This window comes from Bipolaris sorokiniana (genome assembly GCF_000338995.1).
Source record: "Bipolaris sorokiniana ND90Pr unplaced genomic scaffold COCSAscaffold_15, whole genome shotgun sequence".
Lineage (NCBI taxonomy): Eukaryota > Fungi > Ascomycota > Dothideomycetes > Pleosporales > Pleosporaceae > Bipolaris > Bipolaris sorokiniana.
The window spans coordinates 797147-815302 of NW_006911909.1; the positions used below are offsets into that span (position 1 = coordinate 797147).

Genomic DNA, 18156 nt, shown 5'->3' on the forward strand with positions numbered 1-18156 from the left:
ACGACACAAGTTCTTCTTCAAACCAATGACTACCAATGTCGTCCACCGGTGTTGCGATCACCAACCCCTTGGTGCTATATCGCAGTCTCGTTGCTACGCAGAAGATCCGACCTGATCCCGCTCAGCATCGCCTTGGTATGACGTCTACCATTCTGGATCCGCCAAGGACATTGTACATGTACTAACTGTGACCATTAGCCTTGCACTTGCAGAAAGTCTATGATCGACTGATTGACTATGAACCGACTGTAGAGTATTCGAAACGACTGCAGCAACTTTCTCGTGCAGTTGGTTCGGATCAAAATGCAGCAGCAGCAGCCCCAACAGATACGTACGCCAATCGCTTTGGCAGAAGGGGCGTATGGACATCGCTACTTGCCGAGAAAGAGAAGAGAGATTCATTAGCTTTGACTCGTGTTCTAACAAGCCATGATGAGGCAATGCAGTTACAGAGCCCCAAAGGCCTCATGCTGCACGGTGAAGTGGGAACTGGCAAATCAATGCGTAAGGCCTGAGAAAGCATCTTGTAGATTTGAAGGCTCATCTCTTCTTTAGTTGTCGACTTGTTTCAAGATTGCCTGCCCAATCGCAAGAAGCGGCGCTGGCATTTTAATACTTTCATGCTCGATACCATTTCCCGACTTGAGCAGCTTCGAATATCTAGGTCATTAGTAGCCGGTCCAGGGGCACCTAACGACGAGTATTCGTTGCTTCTCGTTGCACGAGATCTGATTGAGAAGTCGCCGATTCTCTTCCTAGACGAATTTCAACTTCCAGACCGTGCCGCGAGCAAGATTCTGTCTAACCTCATGACCTCTTTCTTCCAGCTCGGCGGCGTCCTCATCGCAACGAGCAACCGCATGCCAGAAGAGCTTGCCAAAGCCGCAGGAATGGAGTTTTCACGACCAGTGCACCGTCTTAGTCGACTAGGCTGGGGCTTGACTAAGAGTTCGTACATAAGGAGAGATGATGGAGCGGGGCAACCGGGCGAGTTTTCGGCGTTCCTAGAACTGCTAAGAGCGAGGTGCGAGGTATGGGAAATGGAAGGGAAGAAGGATTATCGAAAGCTGGAATTGGAAGACGCAAAGGCGACTTCTGAGTGGAGGGACAGCGTACAAGTTTCCATGTCCGAGACTCTAGATGCTATTGATTCGGCCACGACTTTGACTGCTACTGGCGCAACGAGTACTGCAGAGGATTTTGCATCGACCGAGACTGCATCCTTTCTACCAAAGAACTACCTCATCCAGCCCCAAACTGCAGGAACCATGATCGAATTCGGCGAAGCTTTCAACTCCCTGGTTGAACAGGCAACACGCCACGAATACCCGATTCCCTGGGCTCCCGCCACCTTGACTGTATACAACCGCGCTCTCCATGTTCCCGCACAGTGCAACGGTGTAGCCTTCTTCACCTTTGCTGAGCTATGCGGTGCCGTGCTCGGTCCCGCCGACTACATTACGCTCGCCTCCACATACCATACCTTCATCGTCACTGACGTACCCATCATGGGACTACTCATGAAAAGCGAAGCTAGACGCCTCATCACCTTGCTCGACGCCATGTACGAAGCCCGTTGCAGACTAATGATTACCGCCGCTGCAGCCCCAGACAAGATATTCTTTCCCGCAAGTCCACCTTCCTCCTCGGCAACAGACGGAGAAACGCAAGACACCGACGCAGTTCACCCCGAAACCTACTCTGAAATCTACCAAGATCTCAACTCTCCCTTTCGGCCCAACATCTCGTCTTATGCTGGCTCTAGTCATAAAATGCTGTCTGGCGACGCGCTCGAAGATGACCCGCCAAACCGCATGCGCAGACAAGATTCTTCGTACACGGATGAGCGCCGCTTGGGCCCTGGATCCCCCGACTTTGCGAACATAGGGGGGCTAACGGGTGAAGACGAGAAATTCGCGGTTAAGAGAGCTGAAAGCCGGATTTACGAAATGTGCTCGGGGAAATGGTGGGATCGTGCTGCTGATGTCGAAGCGGTAGATTGGTGGCGCCCTCTTCCGCTGGAAAATCGGCATTGGGAACGTCGCGTTTCGTCATCTGCTACTTCTCCTGCTGCGCCTACATCGAGTACCTTACCGCCGAATACCAAGGTCCTGTCTGCAGAAGAGCGTGAGAAGGATAGGCAGAGGGAGATGGAGGATATGTTTAAGCATGGGGCTAGTCCGTTCCGAGTGCATCCTGATGCGCCACCAAAATTTAGCTGGACACATGCGTGGGGGATGGTGAGGTGGGGGAAGAAAGCTGGAGCTTGGGGGAAGGGGGTAGAGGGGTTGGGAGAGAAGGTCAAGGAGAAGGTGGATGAGGGCGTAGAAGACAAGGCCAAGAACAAGAACGAAGACGTGTAGAGGATTAGATGGGTCTTGCTTGCTAATGTTTCTAAGATAAAGATACAACTATTTTTTTGATTCGTAAAATCATACAACATGTTTCAGTCATTCGAACCAAGGATCTAGTCACTGGATCTCGCCCTTGTTGACTACAAACGCCTCAAGCGCACTAATGGCGCTCCACAGCCTGTTCTCCGCCTCCTTGAACACGACACTCCTCGGTCCATAAAAGACTTCGTCAGCAACCTCCTCTGGGTGACGAGGCAGGCAGTGCATGAAGCTCCAGTTGTCTTTTGCGCCACCACGTTTGGCAAGATCCGACGTGATTTGGAAGCCTTCGAACGCCTTGAGACGCTTTGCTGTTTCTTCTTCCTGGCCCATGGATACCCAAGTGTCTGTCACGAGGATGTCTGCATTCTTGATGGCTTCCTCGGGTGTATTTGTTTCCAAGAGCTTTCCTGCACGAGGAGAGGTTTGCGCGGCATGGGAGATGACCTCGCGCATAGACTGGGGGATCTCGTAGCCTGGTGGTGTTGCGACAGCCATGTCGATGCCCAGCTTTGTAGCACCAATGGCCATGTCAAACAAGACGTTGTTTGCGTCGCCTATCCATGCAATCTTGAGGCCCTCGAGACCGAGCGAAGTGACAGATGTCGAGGGGTAGATTTCGGAAACGGTAAGCATGTCGGCGATGATTTGGAGGGGATGGTAGAGGTCGGAGAGAGCGTTGATGACAGGCACGCTCGAGTGCTTTGCGAGGTTTGCAACGTCGGAGTGGGGGCCCACGCGGGCGACAATGGCGGCAGTCATGCTGGAGAGGACGAGGGAAGTGTCGTAGAGAGATTCGTTGACCTAGTCATGTTGACGTTAGCGGACATGGGGGGAATTGCGGGTTTGGCAGGCAGGCCATACACCCAGCTGTATATCGTCTTTTCCAAGGAACATGGGCGAGCCGCCAAATGCTGCAATGGCGCCTTCTGTTGATATCCTGGTGCGCGTGCTCCGCTTGCTGAAAGTCATGGCAACGGTGCGGCCAGCCAGTGCCCCACGCATAGAGTGGGGGACCTCTCCTGTCTGTTTGATGGTAGTCTTGTGGCGCTGCGCATTTTGAACAAGCGTAGTAAGCTCAGCAGGAGTGAGATCAGCTATGGAGAGAAGATGTCGCGGCGCAAAGGGCGATGTAGGAGGCGTGGCTGGCGAGGACGACGAGTAGCAGCGGCGCAAGCTTCGCAGAGCCGCGGTGGAAGGGCGGAAAGCGGGCATAATGTGTCAATTGCAGTGCAGGAAGTCAGAGCAGGCGGTCCAGGGATTTTAAAGCGCGCAATTGCAGCGTAAGAGTCACAGAAGGCCCATTACACCAGAGGACCGATATAATGTTTGAAGACGCTAACATTCTGACGCATGACAGTGGGGATGACCAGAAATGCTGGGGTCAGAAGGGGCTAGCGGGCGCGGCATACAGGCACACGTCGGCCCGCCACCTTGCTGCGCTGTGTGTGGATGTGGGCGCGTGTGGCTGAGTAGATGATGACGAGACCATGAACACCATCTCGTCCCGGCCCTTGGACTTGAACGTGGACTCGACATCTCTCTCTCCGTCCACCCTCTGCCCAACATGGCTCTCGCCTGGACTCCCCTACGGCTGAAGATGGAGAACCCCGACGAGGCGTGGGGCTCCAACTCCAACAACAACAACGATAACAACGATAACACCATTACCACCGATGCCAACACTCGCACCCCCAGTTCGCGACCCGCTTCACGCAGGTCTGCCCGCTCGTCACGCTCAGCACGATCAGCACGATCAGTCCGCTCGCAGCAGTCGAGCAGGACCACCGAAGAGACACCCCTGCTGTCCCAGCAAGACGTAGACGATGACCACGATGACCACGACGACCATGACGAAGACTGCGACGAGGCCACGCCGGCGACGCGCTCACTGCGCCAGTCACTATGCGGCTCCGACAGGGGCGGTAACGCCAAAGGCTCGCTGTGGAAGAAGCGCTGGCCGAGCATACTGGCCCTCATCATCCTCTGTCTGCTCGTCATCTTCATCATGCTCGGCTTTCTTGTTAAAGAGAGCATCGAGGAGTACTCGATGCAGGCTGCTACCTTCAAGCCTACCAAGCTCTCCATGGACGGCTTGACCAGCCATGGCGCAAAGATCCACATCCAAGGAGACTTTACCATGGACGCGTCAAAGGTCAAGAAGCAGAGCGTGCGCAACCTCGGCCGCTTCGGCACATGGGTTGCCCATGAGGCCGAGACGGGCCCCTTCGACGCTGAAGTCTACCTGCCCGAGTTTGGCAACGTTCTGGTTGGCACCGCCAAGATTCCGGGCGTCAAGGTGGATATCAGGAACGGACACACCACACATGTAGCTTTGGATGCCACTGTGCAGCCAGGATCTCTTGACGGCATTCGCAACGTTGCCGAAGACTGGATTGATGGCCGGCTGGGACAGATACGGCTCAAGGCAAAGGCACTGGTCCCGCTCAAGTCAGGTTTGATCCACATTGGCAAGCAGCTTGTTGAGCAATCTGTAGTCTTCCAGGGTGGCGACATCCCCGCCCTTCCACATTACAACATCACAAAGCTCAACCTCGGCGAGGCCAAGCATGGCCGCAAGGGTCTCGCTGCAGATGCAACTATAGTCGTTGAAAACGACTTTCCTGTTGACATTACGCTCCCATCCGTGGCTGTCGACGTGGGCATTCAGGGCTGCTCGACTGACACATTTCTCATGGTCGGAACTGCCCAGACCGGCCAGCTCCACGTCAAGCCAAATTCAGATGTCAAGGTCTATGTCAAGGGCAATGCCGAGAAAATCTCCAATCTCGTGACCGAAGTATGTCCCAACACCGCCAAATCACCGCTCGATACTTTCCTGGGCGACTACATGAAGGGCGAGGATGCGACCATCTACATCAACTGCTGCAAGTTCCCAGACCCAGCCGCACCCGATTGGGCTCGTGATCTTTTGAAAGACATCATTGTGCCTATACCATTCGCCGGCAAATCCATGGGCAACCTAATCAAAAACTTTTCTCTTGCAGATATGCATTTCAGTCTGCCCAACCCGTTCGCTGAGCCGGACACACCCGAGGCTGCGCCTAAGATTTCCGGCATCGTCAACGTCGACATTGGCTTACCCAACGAGATGAACTTCCCTATTGATGTTACTCAAGTCAAGGCCGACGCCGACATTTTCTACCACAAGAAGATACTTGGAAAGCTGAACCTTGAAAAATGGCAAAAGGCAAACTCGACACGCGTCGAGGGCCATGGCCCCGAAGGACCTTCTCTCCTAGTTCAGTCCGTCATCAAAGACGCACCCATCAAAATTGTAGATGACGATCTGTTTAGCGAGGTTGTACAGGCTCTTCTCTTTGGCGGCAAGTCTGTCTTGATGGATCTCAAGGCAGCCGTCAGTGTTGGTGTGGACACACCTATGGGTAAACTTGCCGTGCGAGGCATTCCAGCGCAAGGAGTCGTACCAGTCAAACGTTCGTAGCCAGTTCGTAATCCACGTTTGACTGTTTTTTCTCCAACAAGCTAACGTTTTGTGTCCAGCAATCCGTCATGGCAACGACAGTGAGCCCGGTCATGGTGATGGCAAAGAGAGTGCGCTCAATGTCAAAGTTGGCAACATGGCAATTGTCGACACTTCGCCAACTTCTCTTACCATCACAGCCATGGTCAATTTCACTAACCCTACCAACTACTCGGCTACAGTCCCTTATTTCAACATCAACGTCCTAGCTAACGGCTCACACATTGGCAGTGCAACGGTAAAGGAGATGGAGGTGGTTCCTGGTAACAATACCAACCATCTCGTATCTCTTCATTGGGATCCCTATGAGTACGGTGGCCACAAAGGAAAAGAAATTGGCGCAGAGCTACTCTCTCAGTACATCTCAGGTACGACCAGATGAACATAACATGGCACACATAGCATACTAATACGAAAACAGGCTTCAACACATCGATAACCGTCCAAGCACATGAACAATCTGTGCCAGCCGCACCCTACATTGGCCGTCTCCTCTCACGCTTTCCCATTGAACGTCCTATGCCGCACTTGTCTACTCCCAAGAAGCCGTCTGATGGCGATGAGGATGAAGACCCAGATGACGATGGAAAATCGCATTTTATCCGCAGCACCACGATGCATCTCATCAGCAGCACTGCAGTTTTCACTCTGGCTTCGCCATTCCGCTCCACCACCTTGTACATCACCAAAATGAACGCAACAGCTTATCACGATGGCCATGTCGCTGGCAAGATCCTATACGACCTGCCTTTTGCCGTACCCCCGGGTCTGTCTGAGTCTCCGCATTTGCCCGTCGACTGGTCTTTTGGTAGCCTGGGCTACGATGCTATTAAAAAGGCACTTGGGGGGCAGCTCAAACTTAGTGCATTTGCTTATGTAGGTGTACGAATTGGCGAGTGGAGAGAAAATGTTTGGTTCAAGGGCGGTAAGATTGGTGCCAATGTCAGACTTTGAGTTTACTTGGCCTGAAGGTGCTGGACACACCGTTCGTTCCTTCTATATTTTTTTTATAAATCCCCTCTGGATACAAGGAAGAAAACCGTGCGCCTGGATGCGTTTGTGTGTTGAACAACTGAGAAGAGAGGAGTTGGATTGTATTGGTAGGGAGAGGGGTGGGCCGGCAACTTGGCGTTTTACGGATGGGATGGGTTATTTCTATCAAATTGACTCGCGTATAGGTCAGGCATTATGGAATATGAAAATCCACTCGACTCGTACAAGATGGGCAACTGAATGACTATGGCAAATGTTCGGCACTTGTGTTTCTTGCTCTTTTTAGGAGGGAGACAGAAACGCCTGCACATGTCAACATGGGTCTTGCAGCTAACGTAGTTATCGACTGCTTTTGCGCAATTGGTTCTTGGACATGTTGGTGCCACGTCGGCCATGCATCTCCAACACGACTCGAGTATACCCCAGGACAAAGCTTAAAGCAGTGTACACGCACAACTAGACAAAGTTTCGTGTGAGATGTTGCAGGAGAGAGTTTGTGTCCCTGCGCAGTGTAACGGGTCTTGCTGTATGCTGTGCCTAGATGGACGAGAAGTTCGTTTTTCTTGCCGACACTCATGCACACTGGCATAGGCTCGTCGAAGCAGACTCGGGGTATTGTGATATAACGTGATCCGGAGTCTTGGCATAAGTATAAAAGCCTGTGCCGTCAGTCCCGACGGCAATGCGCTCATATGCTCTTGAGATCCACAGGTCCACAGTCGAGTCTACAGTTCAATCTACGGCGACAGCCTAGACCCAGGCCAACTGTCCAATATTGATGGTGTGCACCACGGCGGTATACTAGCATTAAGCGCTTGTCCCTTCAGGGTCCTGGCGGCACTGCTTGTTACCTGTACGAGAGAATATCGGACGTTACTGCCTCGAGCCAGAAGTATAGTACTAGTAGTACGTAGGCATGGCTTGGCTTATGTCGACTGCTGTGCCCCTCAAGGCGAGAGACGAGAAGGGCCGAAGGAGCTTCTGCCGTCAATCAAAGAGCAATATCGTCCAAGACCGAGGCGAGCACAAGGCTGTTCCCAGGCGCGGAAGATGGCGGACAGCTGTCATAGGTGAGACTAGGCGAAGCCGGCAGGATTAGCATGGAAATTACTAGAAGCAGATATCGGCCATATTCTCGTGTCGTTGCAGTCTGAAGAAACCGGCAATCGTACCCGATCCTGTCGGTCACACCAAAAGTGGGGCCCAATGCGGTGGGGATGTGTGGAAGATTGCTGATTGGATAGGCCAGGAATCCCATAAAGTAAAGCCGAGCCGCCCTCGTTCGACTTTAGCATGCTGCCTGCCATCGACGTTTCAACAATCAGCACTCTTTCAACATCGACAAATGCCTTCCCCCTCACGTCGTCAACGGCGAAAGGGGTTTTTGCGCACGAAATATGGGCCACCCCACGTCCCCAAGCCCTGCCGCAGATCAGATCGTGATGTTGCCCGGTTGCGCAATGGTAAAACGAAAAATACCCTTATGACGTTCTAAAGATTGGACATTGCAGACGTGTACACTCGCATGATCTCTGCATACTGAATGCTTGTAAGCATGTAGTATCTACCAAAAGCAGCCAGCAGGGAGGTGTGGGAAGGAATCCGAGTTTGTTATTGTAACACTCTCACCTCCCATCCTCTACACCGAACATCCAACAATGTGCTCGCCTAGTCGGGAAGATTCGAGACGAGCAGGCCAGATAGCCGCGCTGACGTCGTTGTGATGCATTGGTCTTTCGAGTTAAAGGCATGGGAAACGCCGGTGTGTGCGTGGCCCCTGACACTGGTACGATGCGAGTTGCATTGTTTTTGCGATTGTGGCTCTAATTCTCGATCCCAAGGTATTGGCATGTGCCCTCGCAAGACAGGGCCTGGAAGACCGGATTGTGCGGGGGAATATTCTAGTATTAAACGAGTTAAGAATGTTCAGCTTTTGCTTTTTGTGAAATCCTCTTTTACTGTCTTGCAAAAAGGGTCGGTTTACCATAGGTATATGAGACGGTACCTTTTCCCAACCATTTTGCACGTTTCTACCACCACTGCTTGCCTACTGTACTCAATCCTCCTCGCCGCCGCCGCCTCCTCTCTCTCTCTCTGGCAATGGCTGTGCACAATCTCCCTGCGTTTACCGCAGGACCAGATCCGACGTATTCTCCTCCAGAGAGTGATACTTTTCCATCTCCAGACAACCTCGAATCTCCCTGCTACGGAGACTCATATCCCTCGTTATCCGAGTACAGCAGCCTAGACAGCACCAGCGGCCCCTGCTTCACTCGGCCCAGCGAACCGGTGGATACCACCAACTCTCTCAACTGGAACGCCCCGTTACCCAATGGCTTCATGACCACCTCCTCCACTGTAGTTTGTCCACCCGCCACCCACGGCCTACCCACGAGTCCCCAGTTCGCTCCTATGTGGCAAACCGGCGTGCCCACCCCTCTCAGCATCTCAGGCGACTTCCAGAACGGCTACATATCCCCCGAGTACACCACGTCAGCCTTCCCCTCGGTCCCCTCGCCCCTGCCCACCCCCAGCAACCACGGCAGCCCCGCCTCTCTGTCCCCCGTAGTAGCCACCAATCCCACCCCTTCACCCCAGGACCCCATCTCAAAACCCCTTCCCCGCAAGCGCGGTCGCCCTCGCATCCACCGCCCGGCCTCGGAACCCTCAGCCACTGGTAGCACCAGCCCCGCCAAGAACGCCCGAACGCAGTGCATGCCGCACACCGAGGTCGAGCGCAAGTACCGTGAGAAGCTCAACGCGGAGCTCGAACGGTTGCGGAAGGCGGTGCCTCTTTTGCCACAGAGCGGTGCGTCGTCTGAGTCTGGAGGCGTGAAGCCGAGTAAGAGTATGGTGCTTGCTGTTGCTATTGATTACATTAAGGAGCTGGAGCGCCAGCGCGATTTGGCGGTTGAGGAGGTGGAGCGGTTGGGCGGGAAGGTCAAGTTTGGGCGCGTGGGCGCGTGGCGGAGGGGGAGTGAGGATAGTTGAGTTCCTTCTCTCCTCCCCTCTCTCCTCTTTATTTTTTGGTCCTTGAGGGGGGGAATTCGATTGGGGTGTTGAGGGAGAAAAAAAGTCAACTTTCATTTGCCTGGTTGGGTATCGTTGTTTGCATACCTTCCGGCGCTTTCGACATTGAATACTCCTCTCGTCGAGGGGGATGTGTGGAGAATATACAGGAGCATATTTGTTTTCTTGGTGGGAAAAATGTGCTTCTTACGGACAGGAAAACCTTCTTCAACTTTTCTTCTCTGGATATAGAGGCGAAGAAGGATACTTTTTCTTTTTCTGTTCTAATTTTTTTTGTACTTTATTTGAGAACACGGATACCCACTTGATTATATATCAAATTTCGAGCACATGGAGAGAGCCTTTCGCTTGGACTCTCGAATGAAAAAAGATAAATACTATTATACATAACTACGCATATATGAATTGGTGACATGGGAATGTTTAGGAGTCTTGGATGGTGATTGGGAATCTTACTATAGAGAGGTTAGTGGAGGCGGGTTGTCCTGCAACTAATTTAGTTGACAATCACAGACGAACACCCTGGTCTCTGGCGGCAGAGCACGGGCGTCTGAGTCCAGCCAAATACTTAATACATCTGGGTGTTCGGTATAAGCTCCATTGTAGCACAGGGTATGTAACTCATAGAGCAAAGGAATACGATAGTTGCCTTGTTAAAGAGACATGGGCTGTGGTAAAAGGAGGCCGGTGATAGGACCTCAGGCATAGATCACGTAATTATGATCATAATCAGAAACAACAATAGTAGAAACAGTGTGATCTCAGTATCATCATTCAGCCAAGTACTTCTTCGGACTATTATTAAATACATAGGCAGTGACGGTATCATATTAGGGGGTTTGCCTATGGCGAGCTTTTCAGAAATCATGCTATGATAGCTCTTTATCCTACTACCCTTCTTTGATACCTGATTCCGGCAGGTTAGAGTGGAACCTGCCATTCTTTTCTGAGAAAAGTACTCTGATACATTACATGCCAAACAAGTACAAAAGATTAAAGGCTTTCTGCTTTCTGATTCTCCTGGGCAAATATAGTCTCTTAGCAGAGTCGAGTATGTTCAGAGCCTGTTATTCCGACACCGATTACAAATCTTCGTCCTGCATTTCAAACAACGATTTACAAACCTGAGATGATAATCGCATATTCCACACACTTTGTAGTCACCGTCCTCAGCATATGTTCGTAACCGCCGGTGGCCAGATTCGTCAGAGGACTGTTTGACATCCTCGTCTGCGTTTTCGTCGTTGGCAATTTCAAATCCTCCAGCCACGGTTTAGCTCGACCATTGTTCTGCAGTTAGGACACCACTGCCACTCCTCTTCAGTAGCCACTTTTATCAGTGCCTGAATTGATGGATCTTTCGGGCACACCCCATTATGCCTTGGATTTTGGCAAATGGCGCAGGTTTCCTTTTGGCACGCTTGGCATACTGCAATATCAGCTGTGATATCACAAGGCCTGATAAACTTGGCACAACTTCGGTTGCTGCAGTGTACAAGATTCGGCGTCATCAGCTCCATCTGTAACGTTAGTATCTGACAGGCTAGTGTGAAACAAGTCACTCAAGCACGTCCTGCAGTAAGCGTGAGCGGAGTCTTCTGTCGAGCGCTTGCAGGAAAGCTCGAGCGCATCGAAGCGCGAATGCAATTCCATACAGATGGGACATAAGATATGGGTTGCATGCTCGCCGTTAATAGTTGCCTTCTCTTTGCCTTTTTCCTTGAACTCGGACGGGCTAGGTTCGCTGTAGAGATTATGGTTCGACGCGAGAGCTGATTTAGTATTGTGTTTGATGTGCTCGTAAGCGTCGATTATTGCTAATGTCTTCGTTGGTAGGTCCACGCCTTGTGTCAGGTTTAGATCCTGGTCATCATTATTATTATTGTTATTATTATTATTATTATTATTATTATTATGATCGGCCTTCAGTGGTTGCATCATGTCGCCTCTCCTCGATAACAGGACATGTTCGTTAGTAATACCACGTAGTCTACACGCGAGGTCGTGGTCCTCTTCCGCTTGCCTCTCTTCTCGGAGAAATTCAGTAATCACAGCTTGATTGTCTCGATCTTCTTCGAGGAGACCTGTAGCGAAGACTTGGTCTTGCAAGAGTGACAAACTGTGTTCTAGTTTATCCTGCAATATCTTCTAAGCCTTCTACTCATCCCCTTCGTTCAATTCTTGCAGAGCTGACTGGACGTTGGCAAGCTGTAACTGAATTGCCAGTAGTGCTGTCCTTGGATGAATGCCTGCCAGTCCCATGATTGCTTGGGAGTTTGTACATAACAAGCGACGGCCGATGAACGTATCTTTATGTTGAGGCGAGAACATTCGATGTTCCGTGATAGCACTATTGCGTGGTTCGAACAGTTATAGGAAGTTGCCCCCTAAAACTCAGAGTGGAGACAGCAAGCTGTACTCAGACGCGGTATCAAACTGTTGTGAGCTTGATGAGGGGTGTTGGCTTCACTTTTAGACTACATTCCAACAGCGTCTCTGTGATTTGTTCTCAGTAAAAGCCTGTTAAGCTTCGATAAATACTCACTCTGTTGAGATTGCATATGTAACCACGAAAGCGCGTGAGCAAGAACCGAGGACTGTGCAAAAGTACGGGAGATGGACGGTGGTGTTGCAAAGCAAGGAAAGCTCAACAAGACTTGATGCACAAGCTTGATGAAAATTTTGATTCTTTTGTGTGGGAGCTTGGTAAGTGAGGTGAAGTAATATACTATTGTGAAAGCATTTGAGCACGTGACTAAGCAGATAGACTGCATGACGACAGAGTCTCACGGGCCACTTTTGCCCTTCACGTCACGGCGATTGAGCAAATGGAGTGCCAAAAGGCACTCATTCTGGGGGCGGGGGGTGTCGTGGTTAAGCTATATGAGTGTTGAGACTCTGGGGGCCAGAGCTTCAAAGCTTTAGATGATCACATGTAGTTGAATTGCTATATCGAGTATATCAATTACTCTATTCCTGTATAACGAAAAATTAGATGTGTATAAAAACTCGACAAGGGTGACGTAGTTTATGCTTCCGATGTTTACGTGTCCAAGAGTATGTACTGGCTGTCCACAGTTGCTTGTTCATTTGCGCAGTATATATATTTTTTCAACCGTAGATAGATTCTATAGGTTTTAGAAATGATGGGAATGATGGGAATGATCTGAATTTGAGCACAATGGAAATGTATGTGTGAGTATTGTACACCCTGCTTCCCTCGCTAACAGTTACAGTAGTAAGTCTAGAGGTACACAAACTTCTTCAATCACTATATATTTTATTTTAATTGAGAAAAGACCTTGAGAAAGGAATTTGGAATCAGTACATGCATATATACTTTTATCCCTTTCTTGTACTGCAGACGCACAAATGATAGCAAGTGAAGCGACCAACACCAACCATAACCCCATCACAACCTCAATAACCCCAAAATAAAACACATGAACAACAAATGAACCCCTCGGCCTCCTCCATCCCCTATCCTCACCTAAGCCCCCTCAACGCGCGCAATTCCCAACATCCACATCTCACCCAACCTCCCCGTGTTCCCAGTACCACAACCCCGGGTCATTCCCCCCACCTCACTACTACTACGGCCCTCACCCGCCCCAACCCAACCCAATGCATCATCCATCCACCTCTTTCCCGCCAACCAAACCACACCAAAACAATTGCGCAAGCAAGAGCGACATAAAAAAATGTCGCTTCAACCCGCTATCCTGGCTCAAATGAGTGAGCAGGATGAGGCGGGGAAGGTGGTTCGAACCTATGTTTTATCTTCTTCCTCGTCAGCAGTAGGTGAGCATGGAAAGCATGGGGAGGGTAAGAGGGTTGATGTGATTGTACGTGTTTTTCTTTCCTTCTTCATCTCATTCTGGTTAATGCGGGGGAAGGGGGGGGGGGTGTGCAAAAGTACTCTTTATTTGGATGTTGCTGTTGTGGTGGTAGTTTGCTGATGAGTTGCATGATGTGTAGGTACCCAAGCAAGCGCACAAGAGCGTTCTCCAGTATATCATTGATGTGTTTTTGCCGAGTGGGTTTCCACAGAGTGTTACGGAGGATTATATTGAGTATCAGGTTTTTGTAAGTCTCCTTTTCTCTGCTGCTTGAGGGTGATGCCGCGTGCGGAGGGGTGGGGTTAAGGATGAGGAAGAGATGATAACTAGGGGATAAGGATGTGCAGGTGGTGAATATAGGATATAGAATAACAATATACACAGGATTCACTTCAGGCTTTTTCGTCGTCGATTGCGGGTATGTTGGCTTCGAGGGCGGTGTTACAAGGTTCGTTTCTTCCATTCTTGTCTTCTACTCTATCCTTTGTATCCATATCTCTCACGCTCAAATATCGTTTCTAACTCACCAAAGGCGTGGGAGTGGGCGATTCCAATGCCACACCCACGGCCGCACTGCTCCTCTCCGTCCTCCAGGAATCCGTGGGCCGCATGGCAACAATAGCCTTTGCGGATCGGTTCGGCACTGCACTTGAGCCAGAGTGCAAAATGTACCGTCTTACCGCGGACATTTTGAATGACTCGGCCATGATTCTCGACTGCTTGAGTCCCGGGTTCCCTAAGCCGCTGCGGGTAGCTGTCTTGAGCTTTGCGAGCTGCCTGAGGTCGTTGTGTGGTGTTTGTGCGGGGAGCTCAAAGGCGAGTTTGAGCGCGCATTTTGCTACTGCGGGGAATTTGGGAGAAGTCAATGCCGTAAGTTTGATTACCCCTTCGTCTTTCTTCTTCTCTGCTCTCTTAATCGATCGAACACACGTCGTGTATTGATAGGTTTCATCGTCTCCTCTCAATTATCGCCGGGTAAGCTGGAAGAACGAAACGGGAGAGCAACGAGTCAAGAAAGATAGTAAGCCGTCTCCAACAAATGGAGTTAGTAGAATCCGGGTCATGGGGAGAAACTTCAACCAGGGGTTGTTAAAACAGCAACATCTATACGGAGCTATACCTGCGGGGCTAACGGGAGTTTCAATAGAAAGATTCCAGCCAGGAAACAGTCATATCCTTGCTAGGCATGTTGGTAAGTACTTATCCTCATTTATCTTATCTCTCTCACTCTCTCCTTCGTTTATTCCAAGTCCTGAACGGACGAAAAAGACAAAGTAAAATGCTGGATTAACAACGGACGATTACATGCAGGCAGGGAGCTTTGTGGTATCGCACATCACATCTGATCTAGCAACTTGGTGCACGCTTATACTGCTCTTGGCCATACATCTGGCTACGAATTACGCTGCAGTGCGAGCCGTCAGCATGCAATCGCTTAATCGACAGAGAGCCAATATTCTCTTCAGTCACATTTTGCAGCACGGAATAGTGCTGAACCCTAAAGAGGTGTCTGCACGTGAGCGCATCTTTGAAAGAGGTGGCGTGCTGCGGTGGGCAGATGACGAGGTACTTGGAAAGTGTAGGATTGGTACCTCTCTGTCGGAACTGCTAGGCCGGATTGGTAGACGTGATAAGCTGAGCGGGTCGCTGGCGTTTTGCAGCAGCGGCGGTGATGACGGAAGCGAAGTCGATGTATTCGATTTACTGAGCATTTTCGAGGCCGAGGATTACGTGCTTTGGGCGACTGGGGGACCTGCCGCTTACGAAGCTGTCATCGTGCTCAAGGCTGGGTGCGGACCGATTGATCAGCTTAGGGCGTGGGCACATGCACTGCTTGTTGCGGAGAAAAGGCAACGTGGTGGTGATAGTGGAGGAACAAGAGGTGGGTTAGGGGGTAAGTCGGGGTGTGTAGTAGCGTCTAGGGCGGCTAAGGCGGCAGCAAAGCATGGGTTGGTGGTGGGTGACCTGAAAGATACATTGTACGAGGTGCGGAGGATGTTTGACAAATACGGCGATGAAATGAGGGCCAAAGGATGGAATCTTGATGTTGCCGCACTCGAGACCAAGGCTGGGATGCGGCTGCAGATTTCATCAACGGGGCCATGCACTTCCGATTAACGAGCATTTGAACTATTGGTATACTACAGTAGTTAGAGCAACCCTCCACCCCGTCTGTCCCACACTCCTAGGAAAAGTGTGAAACAAACCAAGGGCGTGGGAAGCATGGGAGTCCCCACGAAAGTCATGTTCCGAGGAGACAGGTAGCTCGAGCGATTCCACAGACGTGTTACAGGCGGCCTAGATAAAACGTCGCTCGGCTACTAGTCAGGTGGATTCCATCATGGTTGTCATCACACGCGCGGCTTGGGGGGAAGCGAGGCTCGAACTGGCCGCATAGGATCGACGCCGACATGTGGCTCGAGACATATGTTTGAAGCATGTTTGATTGACCGTCAACATGTCGCCTTTTTGCCGCCTTTGTTTTCCCCCCTTCTCTACACTCTACTCCAGATGGGGGTTATTGTTAATCCAATATTTTGCTAACTAACCCGCACATCCGCACATGACCCGTGCCTGGAGAGGAATGGTGTCAGCGCGCTCCATCTGGGCCGGTTTCAAATATACTTGGCCTTTCTGATCCGGCGGATCCATCACCATCAAAGGAAAATCAAAAAGAGACAGAGAGAGATGATTGCGGTCCAAGCTCTTTGAAAGGAGCCTAGTAGGTTAAAGTTGAAATGCAAGAATCAGCCTCTGCTCTCTTTCGGTCTCTGTCTCTCTCTCTCCCGTGCTTAGGGCCTCAGGTTCCACTTTGACGAATATGCGATGCAACATCATCAATCCACGCACGGCTGACACGGTCATATAAGACGGGTATATTATTTGCAATCAACCGGCCGGTGCAGTCCAGATTGCTTTTCCCGAAAACGTGGTCGTTGGGAAAGGGAGGCCCACGGCTGAGAGGCTCCAGCGGGACAGAGAGCAAGAGCAAGTGAAAGGGAAAAAAGCAGCCATGTTCTGCAATAGTCGACGCCACCATATGCAAGGAGAGGGTAAGCCGTGCCGACATCAGGCTCGAACGTAAGTGTGTGCACATGGATGCCAAGTCAGCCACTTGGTTTCATCCATGGTGCTTGAACAGACGTGAGAAATGGGGAAGCCAAAGGCAAAGAAGAAGAAGAAAAAGAAAAAAAAGCAAACGCCACGAAGCGGTGAAGCGGAGAGAAGATGAGAGACAATTTCTTTCCGACTTGGGACCAACGAGAACAAAGCGCTCCACAAGCTACGTCATGGCAAGTTTTCTCTTGGGGCTACTGAGCCGAGTTTGTCTTTGTTTGGGCGGAACACAAAAATTTTCGGTAGCAGGAAGTTCTGGAACTTGGGTAAGGACTGAATCGTTGAGTCGGCTATTGTCGGAAAGAGGGAACACGAAGCGGCGAGGCGCAAAGCAAGTGCGAACACGGCAGGTAGTGGAAACAAGGCAAGCAATCAGGCAGGCAAGGAGGTGCAAAGTGCGACAGCAGCGACAAGAGGCTCGCGAGATAGGCCGAAGCAGCATCCCAACAGCATAAGGATGCGTCGGGTGTGTGGGCTTTGTCCGAGGTGAAGATGAGATGACAGGCATTGCTGTTACTATGCCGGGTATTATGCGGCATGGTCGATGGATCGACAGGCAAGAGCGGGCAGACGGCCCTAAACGACATCAGGCAGGATTCTGGAAAAGCACAAAGCTTCGAGAAGTCTTCTTCGATGACACGGCTGCCAGAGCAGAAGGTGAGCAGGCAGGGGTAAGCGGTGTGTGGTCTGACCAAGTGGGTTTACGTAGGAGGACATGATGGCAGCTAGCAGGAAAAAAAGCCAGAGTCGGACCGCAACGGACAACGGCGGAGGGAGGGCCATGGAAGTCTAGAGAGAGAACGGGTTTGGGGAAAGCATGAACAGCAGAGGGGGAACGTATACACTAAGGATAGGAGGGGAAAATGGCATCTAGAAGAGTACATAGTCGAGGCACTAAGGCAGCAGACTGGAACCTCGATTGCGTAGTAGTAGAGACAGCGTGCGGATCATGGATGGCTGAGGATTGTCTTGTGTCAGGTATTTGTGGCTATACGGAGACGGCTCCCGGCCAGACGTGTGAGCAGGGACGCGTTTGTCCCCAGGCATAGGGCCAATGCCAAGACTATGGCCGTGCACGGCCCGTTCGCCTGTCTGAGGGGAGCGGGTGGGCATGATTGGCCGTGGGTGACGAGGCCCAAGGCGAGCATTGCATTGCACCAGCGACGGCGTTGGCAAGCGTGTCGACGGCGGTGGTGAGTCGGGTGGATGAGTGCGCGAGTGAGTTGCTGTGTGGCTGGCTCATGGACAAAGCACGACAAGTACCGACATAAGTACGTCC

The 18156-nt window shown here is 51.1% G+C and overlaps 7 protein-coding genes across 7 annotated transcripts; 4 read left to right on the plus strand and 3 right to left on the minus strand.

Annotated features, from left to right (window-relative positions):
* Window positions 1-35: 35 nt before the first annotated feature.
* Window positions 36-2363, plus strand: COCSADRAFT_99589 (uncharacterized protein; the record flags this gene model as incomplete). The annotated part of the gene is made up of 3 exons (XM_007706142.1): window positions 36-135; window positions 199-504; window positions 556-2363. The coding sequence occupies 3 exons, from the start codon at window positions 36-38 to the stop codon at window positions 2361-2363; spliced, it is 2214 nt and encodes a 737-aa protein (XP_007704332.1).
* A 108-nt stretch (window positions 2364-2471) lies between these two features.
* On the minus strand, window positions 2472-3608 carry COCSADRAFT_175207 (uncharacterized protein; the record flags this gene model as incomplete). Its single annotated transcript, XM_007706143.1, has 2 exons — window positions 2472-3197; window positions 3258-3608. The coding sequence occupies 2 exons, from the start codon at window positions 3606-3608 to the stop codon at window positions 2472-2474; spliced, it is 1077 nt and encodes a 358-aa protein (XP_007704333.1).
* A 793-nt stretch (window positions 3609-4401) lies between these two features.
* COCSADRAFT_100296 (uncharacterized protein) lies at window positions 4402-6852 on the plus strand (the record flags this gene model as incomplete). The annotated part of the gene is made up of 3 exons (XM_007706144.1): window positions 4402-5851; window positions 5919-6266; window positions 6320-6852. The coding sequence occupies 3 exons, from the start codon at window positions 4402-4404 to the stop codon at window positions 6850-6852; spliced, it is 2331 nt and encodes a 776-aa protein (XP_007704334.1).
* A 2080-nt stretch (window positions 6853-8932) lies between these two features.
* COCSADRAFT_151454 (uncharacterized protein) lies at window positions 8933-10152 on the plus strand. Its single transcript, XM_007706145.1, has one exon. It carries the CDS (start codon window positions 8992-8994, stop codon window positions 9880-9882), a length of 891 nt encoding a protein of 296 aa, XP_007704335.1. The 5' UTR covers window positions 8933-8991; the 3' UTR covers window positions 9883-10152.
* Window positions 10153-11174: 1022 nt separating this feature from the next.
* On the minus strand, window positions 11175-11441 carry COCSADRAFT_99875 (uncharacterized protein; the record flags this gene model as incomplete). The annotated part of the gene is made up of 1 exon (XM_007706146.1): window positions 11175-11441. One exon carries the CDS (start codon window positions 11439-11441, stop codon window positions 11175-11177), a length of 267 nt encoding a protein of 88 aa, XP_007704336.1.
* A 2042-nt stretch (window positions 11442-13483) lies between these two features.
* Window positions 13484-15878, plus strand: COCSADRAFT_151456 (uncharacterized protein; the record flags this gene model as incomplete). The annotated part of the gene is made up of 7 exons (XM_007706147.1): window positions 13484-13766; window positions 13900-14007; window positions 14145-14208; window positions 14293-14630; window positions 14908-14952; window positions 15072-15642; window positions 15700-15878. The coding sequence occupies exons 1-7, from the start codon at window positions 13623-13625 to the stop codon at window positions 15876-15878; spliced, it is 1449 nt and encodes a 482-aa protein (XP_007704337.1). The 5' UTR covers window positions 13484-13622.
* A 1420-nt stretch (window positions 15879-17298) lies between these two features.
* COCSADRAFT_40554 (uncharacterized protein) lies at window positions 17299-17855 on the minus strand. Its single transcript, XM_007705926.1, has one exon. The coding sequence runs from the start codon at window positions 17658-17660 to the stop codon at window positions 17454-17456; it is 207 nt and encodes a 68-aa protein (XP_007704116.1). The 5' UTR covers window positions 17661-17855; the 3' UTR covers window positions 17299-17453.
* Between the last annotated feature and the right edge of the window lie 301 nt (window positions 17856-18156).